The 13,527-nt window shown below is 38.2% G+C and overlaps 1 protein-coding gene across 1 annotated transcript; it reads right to left on the bottom strand.

The window, feature by feature from the left end:
• Positions 1 to 11,852: 11,852 nt before the first annotated feature.
• Positions 11,853 to 12,791, bottom strand: LOC110561652 (olfactory receptor 9G19-like). The gene has a single exon (XM_021658161.2). It carries the CDS (start codon positions 12,789 to 12,791, stop codon positions 11,874 to 11,876), a length of 918 nt encoding a protein of 305 aa, XP_021513836.1. The 3' UTR covers positions 11,853 to 11,873.
• Between the last annotated feature and the right edge of the window lie 736 nt (positions 12,792 to 13,527).

Genomic DNA, 13,527 nt, shown 5'->3' with positions numbered 1-13,527 from the left:
GGTTCCTCTTTTGCACCCTGGCTGTTTAAAAACTGACTGACAGACATGCTTGTGTGCGTTTCTCTCTCTAGTTAAAGTTGAAACAATGTACTACCACCCATGAAGCTTGAACAATGGTCTCTTTAATTATGATTAATATATTCTTGCTACTTCAATATTTCAAAATCTATAATGATGTGTTTTGCAATGTAACATCCCTGTCTATTTTAAATACTAGCTTTTAAAAATATAACGCCTCCTTGTTTTTGTAGGGATTATCATGGGAAAAGAAAGAAATGACAAGACTGAATTGTGTTCCTACACTTGATTTGACTTTGAAGTTTTGTGCATCAATTGTATCAAATAAAGAAATCATGCAAAGTGGTTAAATTGCTAATAATGTTCAAGATTTTATTAATTAGTATTTTTACTAAGTAAAAATTAGTAATTTCTCTTAAATTCCTTCTTTTAAGTGTAATTAAACACATAAAATTCATTTGAGTCAGACTCATTTTCTGCACTACAACATTAATAAAATATTCTCAAGAAGTATTTTTAATTAAATAAAAATAAAGGGCTGAAGTCATGGCTCAGAGGTTAAAGCATACATTGCTCTTTCAGATGACCAGAATATCCATATTGGGCTGCTCACAACTGCCTGTAACTTCAACTCTAGTGGCCTTTTATATCTCTGGCCTCTGTAAGCACCTGCACAAAAGTGCACATACCCAAACACAAACAAATACAACCTATATATAATTAAAAGCCAAACAAAATTTTAATAAATATGAAAATTAAAATATTCTAAATCGAAGATCAGAGTTACATTTTTAGGCTCCTACCTTACCTTAAGTTAACTTAAAAATGTGTAAATGTTGTCATTTATAGTTTAATTCAATGTAAGCCCCTTGAAGTAAAATATTATAATTAAATGTAAAAGGCCTAAGTAAGGTAATAAATGTTCACCTATATTCTGGATCCCATGATTGTTTTCTTTACCCATGTATTTTATGTCCACTCAGAGTTCAGTGTTTGTCACAATTCAGGGGATTAGTTGATATTTTAGTTACTTTTTAACATTATAATTGAAATATTAAACATATTTTTGCAAGTGAAGATGCTGCAACTCAAGGTTGGAACTTCACTATTAAAAAGAATATTGGTGTTGTAAGAGTGATCTAATTATGTTTAATAGTTGATTTCCAATTAGTATTTTAGAAATGAAGTATTGCATACTCTCACTCTTTGCAACAGATTTTGATTCTGCTTCTTCAAATGTATATTATTACCCATTAGACACAGAATTACACAATTCACATTGTAACCTGACATTCAATGAAAACACAAATGATGCAAGTACCATCCTTCTTATTTAACGTATTAAAAACAAACTTTGCAAATATACATTTTATTTCTTTATTTTTCTGTTATTGAAAATAAATTCTTTTCTCATTATATATGCACATATATATGTATAATATATCCTGATTACAGTTCCCTCTTCTGCTCCTCCCAGTTCCTTCCCATTGCCCCCTCCATCCACATTCACATCTTTTCTGTCTCTCATTAGAAAAAGAAAACAGGTTTCTGAGAGATAACAACAAAACATAACACAATAAAATATAATAAGATAAAACAAAAATATCACATCCATGTTGGACATGAAAAAGCCACAGAAGGAAAAGAACCCGAGAGAAGGCACACAAATCAGAGGCCCACCTATTCCTACATGCAGGAGTCCCATAAAAATACTGAACTGAGCCAGGCGTGGTGGTGCACAGCTGTGATCCCAGCACTCAGGCAGGCAGATCTCTGTGAGATTGAGGACAGTGTGGTCTACAAAGAGAGTCCAGCATAGCCAAGGCTACACAGAGAAACCCTGCCTTAAAAAAACAAAATAAATAAATACTGAACTGAAAGCAATTATATATATATATATATATATATACAGAGGACATGCTGCAGACCTGTGCAGGTCCTGTGCTTGTGGCTTCAGTCTCTGTGAGACCAAATGAGATTTGCTCAGTTGATTTAGAGCGACTTGTTCTCCTGGTATTCTCTACCCTTTCTGACTCTTACTGTTTTTCTGCCTCCTCTTCTGAGCTACTTTAAGTCTGAAAGAAGAGATTTGATGGAGACATCCCATTTACAGATGTGTGTTCTAAGGTCTCTCTCTCTCTCTTTTCCAGTATGTCTGGCTGTGGGTCATTGTATTCATTCCCATCTGCTTCAGGAGGAAGCTTCTGTGATGATGGCTAAATAAGGCAATTGTCTGTGAATGTAACAGAGTATCATTAAGAGTCATTTTGTCACTACTTAAAAAAACAAAACAAAACAAAACTAGTGTTATTCTCCTAAAGCAGTTCATTACTGCTCAGTATTGATCTGAAAAAAATATGTCTATCAAATTATCACTATTTGCAGATGATATGATAGTATACCTGAGTGACCCCAAAAATTCTACCAGGGAACTCCTACAGCTGATAAATACCTTCAGCAAAGTGGCTGTAATCAAAATTAACTCAAAAAAATCAGTAGCCCTCCTGTATACAAAAGACAAAAAGACTGAGAAAGAAATTAGGGAAACAACCTTCACAATAGCCACAAATGACATAAGGTACCTTGGTGTAATCCCAATCAAGCAAGTCAAAGACATGTATGAAAAAAAAATTCAAGTCTCTGAAGAAAGAATTAGAAGAAGACATCAGAAGATGGAAAGATCTCCCATGCTTATGTCTTGGCAGGATTAACATAGTAAAAATGGCCATTTTACCAAAAGCAATCTACAGATTCAATGCAATTCCCATCAAATTACCAACACAATTCTTTACAGACCTGGAAAAAAATTCTCAACTTCATATGGAATAACAAGAAACCCAGAATTGCTAAAACAATCCTCTACAATAAAAGATCTTCTGGAGGTATCTCCATCCCTGATCTTAAGTTGTACTATAGAGCAACAGTAATAAAAACTGCATGGTACTGGCATAGAAACAGAATGGTGGATCGATGGAATTGAATAGAAGACCCAGAAATAAACTCACACAATTATGGACACCTGATCTTTGACAAAGATGCCATACAATGGAAAAAAGTTAGCATCTTCAACAAATGGTCCTGGTCCAACTAGATATCTACAAGTAGAAAAATGCAAATCGATCCATACTTATTACCCTGCACAAAACTAAAGTCCAAGTGGATCAAAGCCCTCAACATAAAACCAGACACATTAAATCAGTTAGAAGAAAAAGTGGGGAATACGCTAGAACTCATTGGTACAGGAGACAACTTCCTGAACAGAACACCAACAGCACAGGTTCTAAGAGCAACAATCAATAAATGAGACCTCATGAAACTGAAAAGCTTCTGTAAAGCAAAGGACACCATCATCAAAACAAAATGAATGTCTACAGATTGGGAAAGAATCTTCACCAAGCCTTTATCTGACAGAGGGCTAATATCCAGTATATATAAAGAGCTAAAGAAGTTGAAAAGCAACAAACCAAGTAATCCAATTGAAAAATGGGGAAGAGAGCTAAACAGAGAATTCTTGATAGAGGAATATCGGTTGGCAGAGAAACACTTAAAGAAATGCTCAACGTCATTAGCCATCAGGGAAATGCAAATCTAAACAATCCTGAGATTTCACCTTATACCCATCAGAATGGCCAAGGTCAAAAACTCAAGTGACAACACTGCTGGTGGGAATATAAACTTGTACAACCACTCTGGAAATCAATCTGACGCTTTCTCAGACAACTAGGAATAGTGCTTCCTCAAGATCCAGCTATACCACTCTTAGGCATATATCCAAAAGGGGCTCAAGTACACAATAAGGACATTTGCTGAACCATGGTTGTAGCAGCTTTATTTGTAATAGCCAGAACCTGGAAACAACCCAGATGTCCCTCAACTGAAAAATGGATCCAGAAATTGTGGTCCATCTACAATGGAATATTACTCAGCCATGACAAACAAGGAAATCATGAAATTTGCAGGTAAATGGTGGGAACTGGAAAGGATCATCCTGAGTGATATATCCCAGAAGCAGAAAGACACACACAGCATATACTCACTCATGTAGACATATAATATAGGATAAACCAACTAAAATGTGTATACATAAAGAAACTAATCAAGAGGGAGGACTCTGACTGAAATGCTCAATCCTCATCCCGAAAGGTAAAGAGGATGGACATCAGAAGAAGAAAACAGGAAACAAGTTAGGAACCTTCCACAGAGGGCCTTGAAAGGCTCTGCTCTGCAGACTATCAAAAGAGATGCTGAGACTTATGGCCAACATTTGGGTAGAGTGCATGGAGTCTTATGAAAGAACTGGGAAGTAGTAAGATCTGGAGAGGACAGGAACTCCACCAGGAGAGCAACAGAACCAGAAAATTTGAACACAGGGGTCTTCCCAGAGACTCATACTTCAACCAAGTACCATGCATGGAGATAACCTAGAACCCCTGCACAGATGTAGCCCATGGCAGTTCAGTGTCCAAGTGGGTTCCCTAGCAATGGGAACAGGGACTCCCTCTGACATGAACTGATTGGCCTGCTCTTTGATTACCTCCTCCTGAGGTGTGTGTGTGGGGGAACAGCCTTACCATGCCACAGAAGATGACAATGCAGCCACTTCTGATGAGATCTGATAGACTAGGATCAGAAGAAAGGAGAGGAGGACCTCCCCTATCAGTGGACTTGGTGAGGGGCATGCATGAAAAAGGGGGAGGGAAAGTGGAATTAGTAGGGGATGAGAGAGGGGTTTATGGGGGGATACAAAGTGAATAAAGTGTAATTAATAAAAGTTAAAAGAATAGAAAAAAGTTTTGCATGGAGTAGAAAAGAATGCGGTTGCTTCAGTCAATGTAGTCAGAGTATTGGCTGTGTTACGTCAATGAGGCATGGCTAACGTGGTGGTTTGAATAAGAAAGGCTGCATAGGCTCATATGTTTGAATGTTTAGTCTCTATGGAGTAGAAGTGTTTGATATTAGAAGGATTAGGGGGTGTGGCCTTGTTGTAGGAACTGTGTCACTGGGTGTGTTTTTTGAGGTTTTGAAACCCTGTGCTAGGCCCAGTTCTCTCTCTCTGCTTGTGGATTAGGACCAAATCTTAGTTATTTCTCTAGCACCACAACTGCTTGCTACCATGCTCTCTGCCATGATGATATTAGACTAAGACTTTGAAATTGTAAGTCAGCCTCCTCTTAAAAGCTTTATTTCGTAAGAGTTGCCTTGTCATGATGTCTCTTCAAAGCAATAAAACAGGAACTAAGGTAGTTGACATTATCATGGGTATTTTGCCCATTTTGAAACTAGAGTTTTCTAAGTTTCAATACCTAAATTAATAAGATAAAATTCCAGTGTTATTGGGTGGCTTGGTTTATTTATTTTTCATGACATATTGCTTGATTCCCCAAACACTTTTTTGAACTCTGGTATAGAGCAGTAAAGATGGGAGGCATGGTCCATATTTCGTGGTGTATTCATTCCTACAAGAAGTTATACAACAAGAAGCAACTGGGTACAGATGGATTTTCAGTTAATGTAATTAAAAAATAATACTGAATTGTTGAACAGAAATGAAATATGATATAAGTTAATTGAATTGAGACAAGCAAATAAGTAACCTAATTAAAGTGAGCCAAACAACATGACAAGTTTCAAAAAGAGACCTAGAAATAGTCAACAGAGAAATGAAAAAGTATTCAGAATCACTCTCAGAAAATGAAATAACATTTTAATGTTATTAAAAATCATAAAATGTAATGATTACAGCTATTAAAACACTACTACGATAAAGAAAGGTACAAGGTAAGTAAGGAAGCCATTACAGGGAAAGTGTAATATTCTTGTCCTGTTGGGAGAAACGAGGATTGTTTTTGTTTCATCTAATTTCCTTTAATTAAGTATGATGAGCACTTTTTTTGTCTTCTCAGTGTGTGAAGAGCAGAATGGACTAAACTGAAGGCTGATGGAATAGGCTTTTTGCTTGTTAATTTAGTTTTTTTAATACTTCCATCTTATTATTTTTAGAATTTCATATGAGTACCATATTTACATAGTTTCTTCTTTTCTTCCCTTTCCTCCAATTCTCCCTGTCTATCCAACATTCCTTATCAAATTATGATCTCTTATTCTTTAATTACTATCATTCTCTATAAATGTGTATTATAGAGATATATACAACCTACTGAGTTCATTTAGTGTTGCTCATGTGTACACATGTTTATAACTGACCTCTGCAGATCTGATAACCTATCTGGCGACCTTCGAGGAGACTGACTCTTTTCTCTCAGCAGCTATTGGCTGCTTATAGCTTTTCCTTATGTAAATGTTGTTTTTATTTCCTCTGATGAGGGGATGAGATGAGAACCATACCTTAGCTTTACTAATACATGGCATGGGCTGAGCCCAGACTGTGTCTGTCTAAATACCTATAGGCATAGGCATAGGCCTGGAAGCATCTGGCCTCCATTCAGTCTGATCAGAAAGATCAGAAAAAGATCAGAAAGAAGGAGAGGAGGACCTCCCCTATCAGTGGACTTGGGGAGAGGCATGCATGCAGAAAGGGGGGAGGGTGGAACCGGGAGGGGAGGAGGGAGGGGCTTTTGGGGGATACAAAAGGAATAAAGTGTAATTAATAAAAGTTAAATAAAAAATTAAAAAAAGAAAGATGCAATAATGCCAAAATATTCATATTGTCAAATTTTCTTCTATACTCATAAAATTGAATGCTCTCATCCTTGGCCAGGGAAGCTTTTAGGGGGGCATTGGGACAGGTATTTGATGATGGAGAGATGCATAACTTATGTATTGTGGATATAAACATGTTTTTTTTAATCCCAGGTGTGGGATGTGGGACTGATTGAGATGATCCACAGCAGCAACAAACTATTTGCCTCTTTCGGGTTCTGAAAGGAGCGCTTTGCCAGGTGTAGATACTTTAAACTTGAGGACACTGGAGAGAGAATAAATACCTAGCCCAGAGAGTGCAGAGGAGCTCCAAGAAAGAACAGGGCTGCTAGTGATTCCCTGTGCTTCTCCTGTTGCTGTTGATACGGTGAGACAAGAAGTTGGAGATCTCCTGAAACAAGGATTAGGCTGACTCCAAGGAACCCAATGACCCTAACCATCAGGAAGCAGCGCAGAAAGAGAACTGAGCCCCCTCTCCCACTATCCCTTTCTCTCTCCTACCTGGTGTTGGGGTGTTAGAAGGGATTGGGGTGGAATAGGGAGAAAGAGATATTATAAATATAAATAAGAGTTTTAAAAAAGTAAGCCAACACTGATGAAAATGCTGAGAATAGCAGACTAATGTGCAGCCCTTTATAGAAATCTATATTGCCCTCACCCCTGAAAACTACCACTAAGCCTCAGGAAACATTGCAGTAGGGGAGACAGAAAGAAGCTAAGATTCGCAGGGTAAGGAGTACAGTGAAATACCGTCTTCTGGGCATGACATGGTGGTCACAATAAATGCCCAGCATTTAGGATGCCAAGCCACACACAATCTTGGAATTGATGGGTAGGTGATTGCTAGGCCCCTTGCCTTGCTAAGGAGTTTCTGACAGTGGATATAGAGAGTTACTGGGGAAGATAGAATAACCTTTTTTTAAGGATATGGGCACTGGTAGGTTTTCCATGCTCCAGTGAATGACATCACTCCCTTGTACATATGAATTGTACAACCTGGACTTAAGGGATTGTTAAAAAAATGATGGAGTTGGGAGGGGACATGCTTATGGTGATATGGACGGAGTGGAATGGAGAGATTGGGATAGCTATGATAATATTGATTGTGCACATATGTGAAATTCTCAAAATATAAAGGGAAAGTTAAAAAAGCCTCTTGGACATGTTATTTTCTTCCTAATGCAAGTTTCAAAAGTGTCAATAAAAGTGTCAAGCTTAAATACTATCGCTGTGAAGCACTGTGATGCGACAAGTGTGAGGAACTGTAAAACATTGCCATAGGATAATCAGAGTGGAACTGTTTTCCAGAGCTGTGACAATCTGATGCCGATGCAGTAATGTCAGAGAAAAGATGATATCAGCATTCACATATGTCAGAAACTCTAGGCGGGAGGTAAATATTTTGTTGTGTAGACATATGACAATAAGTCCTGGATATGGTGCTCTCTAAGTGATGCAATACATGGGGGAAGTCTAAAACGTAATTGTCCTATTAAAACAAATATTTTTCTTGTTAGTGGGTGTAATCTATTTCCTAGAAGGCAAACATAGACTAATGTACTGCTCCAACTTATGTAAAGCCAACATTAATCTCTAGAATGATAAATTACCTTTGCAATGCATCACACCAATGGGGTAATGATATTGATATGGAAACTTGTTTTGTCTGAATGCATACCCACATGGTTCTAATGGAAGAATGCATCTATGGTAGCACATTTCTTTTTACTCTGATCCAGAAACTATGCTGAGTATAAACATACTAACTGAAGCACAACTATCTTAGTTTCCTCTCCCTGATTATTGGCATGAAAATTATTGATGTTGGAAGGTCAGATTTAATGTAAGGTCCTGAAATTTTACCCTGTGATATAGCACTAACAGAGTAAAGAAAATATATTACCATGTTTGGGTAAAGTAGAGAGGTTCTATCCTTATAAAAGTCTTTATTACAGAGGTCAGGGTTCCATCTATTTTCTTGTATTAACTTTTGTTCTGGAGTCAGATATTAAAAACAAATAATGTAGAAGGCACAAATGAGCACATTTTATATGTACACAAGGTGGATTTAGAGCAGAGGGATAGCAGCTTTACTCATGAGAATTATAACACAGAATTAGCATTTAGTGGGAATAAATATGTATTTTCTTAAACTTGGCAATTACATGAGTTTTCATTAGCAGTGAGCAGTTGTGACCATTGGGAGATAAGCAATACTCAGTGATGTATGGGTTCACAGACTCCGAGCTGGTGAGAGGCTGAGAAACCTGTATTTTATTAAATATTCAGAGTCACAAGTTGGTTTACATGACAAAAATCCATTATGTTCATGTGTATGGCCCATATGCATTTCAGTCGTTAGGAGATTCTCACAAGACATGCTATGTGAGTTTATGTTATTATTCTCCATACAGCTCAGTTTATGTTCTGGGGACCCCTGAATAGATTATAATCTTAAGAAATCAAAGTGATTTTTTAAAAAAAAATGTGATCATAACCATTTGTAGCTTTCATAAAAAATTTTCTATGAAATCTATTACTATAAACATTGAATATATAAAAATAAAAATGTAAAGAAAATAGTAAATTCTATAAATTAAAATACTCAGTTTATTAAAACTTGTATGACTGAAGACACAGCTATGAAATCCAGTTATATTAAGAATTTAAATTTTGTCATATGTAAAAACAAATTCCCTGAAGTGGTTATACTAAAATTTCAAATTACTATAGAATACTTTAGTGTTTCCACATTCTCTACATAGCATGAAAGAGATAACCAGAGTCTTAGATTTGCTCTAGAAAGTCGGTGCCAATCACATTTCAACTATACTTATCTTTCTGTGTTCTTAGATTCAAACCTTAAATGACTTTCAAAAGTGGAGGAAAACATGGAGTTAGTCAATTTACATGGAGCACGTCTCGCCCCTGGGGGCAATGGTCTCCTGAACCTACTCAGACCTCGGACACCACCACTGCTAGTTCTAGAACTGATGCAGGATGTTCCAACGAGGGGGTTAAGGCTTCTCATAATATTTCCTATAAGCCCACACCTGTTTGTTTATATCCCCCATTTTTATTCATTATTAGCCAGATAGAGCCAAGTAATTGTGGTAATGATACTTGCTTTTTTGCCCAATGCTGGAATGCTAGTAAATTTAGGTATGCCCTGCTTACTCGCATGCCTCGCTGGGTGCCTGTGCCTGTTGATGCCCCTCACGCTATGACTCTCTTCAGACAGAAAAGGGATCTTGGAACTACAGCCACCATTGTTACTGCCATTTCATTGGCGGCTGTTGGAGCTACCACCGGGGCATTAGCCATGAGTCATACTGGGCAGACTGCTCAGACCCTGAATAATCATTTAGCCAATGTAGCTCATGCCTTAGTTGAACAAAAAGGAATTAATGCTCAACTAAAAGGAAGCTTGATGGTGTTCAATCAGAGGATTGACCTCGTGCAGGAGCAAATTGATACCCTATGGCAAATCGCTCAACTTGGCTGTCAATGAAAGTATGCTGGACTTTGAGTCACTAGCATACAACATGAGAATTTTCCCTGTGCTGCAAATCTGTCTAAACAATTGTCTAGCTATATTTTAGGTAATTGGACTGGAGAATTCGATACTACGATGGAGCAGCTGAGAGTGGCCATTGTCATGGTAAATTCTACCAGAGTGGACGCAGGACTAGCCACAGGATTATCATCATGGATTGCTGCAGCCATGAATCATCTGAAGGAATGGGCGGGCATGGGAGCGTTAGCAGGCCTTCTGGTGTTGGTCACCTTGGTTTGCCTGTGGTATATATGCAAGATTAGAGTCGCACAACAGCGTAATGCAGCCATGACCATTCAGGCCTTTACAGCCATTGAAGCAGGACAGTCTGCCCAAGCATGGTTGGCTACCATAAAAAGCCAAAATGTTATGCTCAGGATGCGAGGCTAAGCACTGCACTCAGGGTCAGCCGCTTTGGACCCAGAGAAGAGCATGTCTGATTGCATGCGGGTTGATGCCCCAGGTCCCGCCTCTAAGAAAAAGGTATCGGACGGGTCTGATGTTCTTTGGGTGGATGACACCTAAATGAACATCAGTACAATGTCCCAATTTATTTCTAATATCAGAGATCAGACCTCTACTCTTGCCTGATGCGTCCAAAACAAAAAGGGGGAACTGTAGAGAGCTGCGTAATGCCGCGCCTGAAAGATGGAGCTGGTTTCTGCCTTCCACCTTCCCGATGGTGAGTGCTTTCTGTCACAAACAACTCCACATTTGACTAAGGCTGAGGATCTGGCTTGCTTCCATGTATGTGGACCTATCTGCATTGCCCACGTGGCACGCTGGGGTTGGCTACCCAGAGGCTATTTAAGCTGTGGGCTGGCTTTCCCCAGGGTCAGATGATTGTTCAAGGTTCCTGAATAAACTGCATTGAAAAAAAATAATTTATAGATGATAAGGAATCTAAGATTCCTTTTCGTGAAGAAAGGAAATGAATGTATACTTTGCTCAGCCGTGCTTATAGTATCTGGTTATTTTATGATCCCTATTTATAAAAGGGAACTTGCTTGTTTCCCCTCAGATGATTAGAATAAACTCTCTGTACATGGTGCATTGAGAAACCCTGACTCCAAAGCAGGGAACAGGTATGTGCGGCTGATACAGATAAGTTTTAAGAATGCATTTGCCATAGCAGTTTTAGTTTTGGAATGAGGCATTTACCTCTAGAATGGTATATTTTCTAGTTTCACTCATACAGTAAGGTAAAGGAATGAAATGGATACACTTTGGAGTCCAGTCATAGGAAAAGATTAAAATGAACACAACACATTGTTCTCATTCAGAGTAAATAACTGTGCACAAACTGCTCTCCATGTAATCATCAACCAAATTTTCTGCTACAATAGTGAGCTGTGACTCTTCAAGTCAATAATGAATTGTTGACTTGGTATTTTATTTGTAATCTAAGATAATGTGACTTCAAGATAAGCCTTATATTATATAATTATATAATTAATTACACATACATTAACCTGTTATTTTTTTTTTGTTGTTGTTGTTGTAGGTCTCCTGAAGTGTCATGAAGGAATGGTGGAAATATTTTTATTTATATTATGGGAGAGATCAGCAGCATCCTTAACAAAAATCATATAAACAAATGACATAGTCTCTGTGCTTCTCATGAGGGAATGATCTTGATTTACTTGAAAAGTTTATTCAGAGCCTCTTTCACATCCTTATTCCTCAGGCTGTAGATTAAGGGATTCAACATGGGGAAAACCACTGTGTAAAATGTTGAAACAAATTTGTCTGTATCTAAAGAGTAGCTTGTGCGGGGTCGAGAGTAGGTGTAGAGGATGGAGCCATAGTACAAGGTCACAGAGATGAGGTGGGAGGAACAGGTGGAGAAGGCCTTGAGGCGGCCCTGGGTGGATCGAATTCTCAGGACGGTGGCAATTATGAAGAGGTAGGAGGCCAGGATTAGGGCAATGGGCATCATGACATTGGAGGTCAGGAGGAAGTACATCAATGCCTGGTACCCGTCCTTGCCCCCACAAGCTAGCTTTACCAAGGGAAGCAAGTCACAGAAAAAGTCATCAATAATGTTGTCATTGCAAAAGTCAAAGGTAAAAGTTTTTTTGGTTATGATGGAAGAGTTAATAAAGCCACCCATATAAGAGGCTGCTACAAAGAATGCACATAATTTTATGGACATGGCCTGAGAATAAAGCAGTGGCTTTGAGATGGCCATATAGCGGTCATAAGCCATAGCAGCCAGCAGATAACACTCACTATAGTCCAGTCCAGCAGAGAAGAAGAACTGAGCCACACAGCCAGCAAAGGAGATGCTCTTGTCTTCAGAGATGCATATCACTAGGATCTTTGGAGTGTAGACAGTGGACAACCAGAGATCAAGAAAAGATAGGTTTCCAATGAAGAAATACATGGGTGTGTGAAGCCGGGAGTCACTGCAGATCAACAAGATGAGTGTGCTGTTTCCTGCCACAGTCAGTGTGTACACAATGAGAAACATCACAAACAGGACCAGCTGCTTGACAGGGTGAGAAGTGAAGCCCAAGAGGATGAACTCAGTCACTGTATGGTTCCCCCTCTCCATTGATGTAAAGATTCTCACCTCAGACGGCAGAAGTGGAGAGTTGTTTTCTAACAATTGTTCTGAAGAAAGAAAGAAAGACTGCAAATGGGCAAATTAGACTGTTCCTCCTGGTAATCATGGAAACCTCAGAAGCAACACTCTAAGGGTTTCTTAAGCAATATATAGACTTCTGTCAAATGTTTTTCATGTGTTTGATTATTATCTTCAAAACTACAGAAATAGCTAATGTTTAACTCTTATATTCATATTATTAGATATCAGTCTTAATAACCAGACTTATTTCTGAGTAAAATACACAAAGACATATGATGCAGCATGAGAGCTGTCAGACTCTCGCTCCATGACAAATTCAGTGGCCTCACACTGATAAAGATATAATTAAATGTGGGTCTCATCTGACTTGATCTTTGTAGTATCTGGCATAGTGGTTGCTTCTTTCTGCTGGACAACACACTGGCAGTTCACCAGGTTCTCATAGCTACCTGAGTTCTTGTTATGCTTCTTTTACTGCATCTCTCATTATCATTATGTCAGCTTTTGAATTTTGGAAAGCCTCATGAATCAATTTTTCGTACTATTTTCCTTCACATCCCTATCAGTCCTTGATGTATACATTGTGATGGCATTAAATGCTCTACACATGTGAATGTTTTTTAATGCTGTCTTTCTTGACTGTGTTTCTTTTTCCATATACTTTAGGTACTTGGGTTCAAATGTCTACTGCTTACCAGTAATC

The sequence above is a fragment of the Meriones unguiculatus genome, chromosome 8 (assembly GCF_030254825.1).
Source record: "Meriones unguiculatus strain TT.TT164.6M chromosome 8, Bangor_MerUng_6.1, whole genome shotgun sequence".
Taxonomy (NCBI): domain Eukaryota; kingdom Metazoa; phylum Chordata; class Mammalia; order Rodentia; family Muridae; genus Meriones; species Meriones unguiculatus.
This window is presented reverse-complemented; position numbering and strand designations above follow the sequence as displayed.

What these genes read in the sequence shown, in the direction of transcription:
- LOC110561652 (XM_021658161.2), bottom strand. Translation starts at nt 12,791, where the DNA reads ATGGAGAGGGGGAACCATACAGTGACTGAGTTCATCCTCTTGGGCTTC.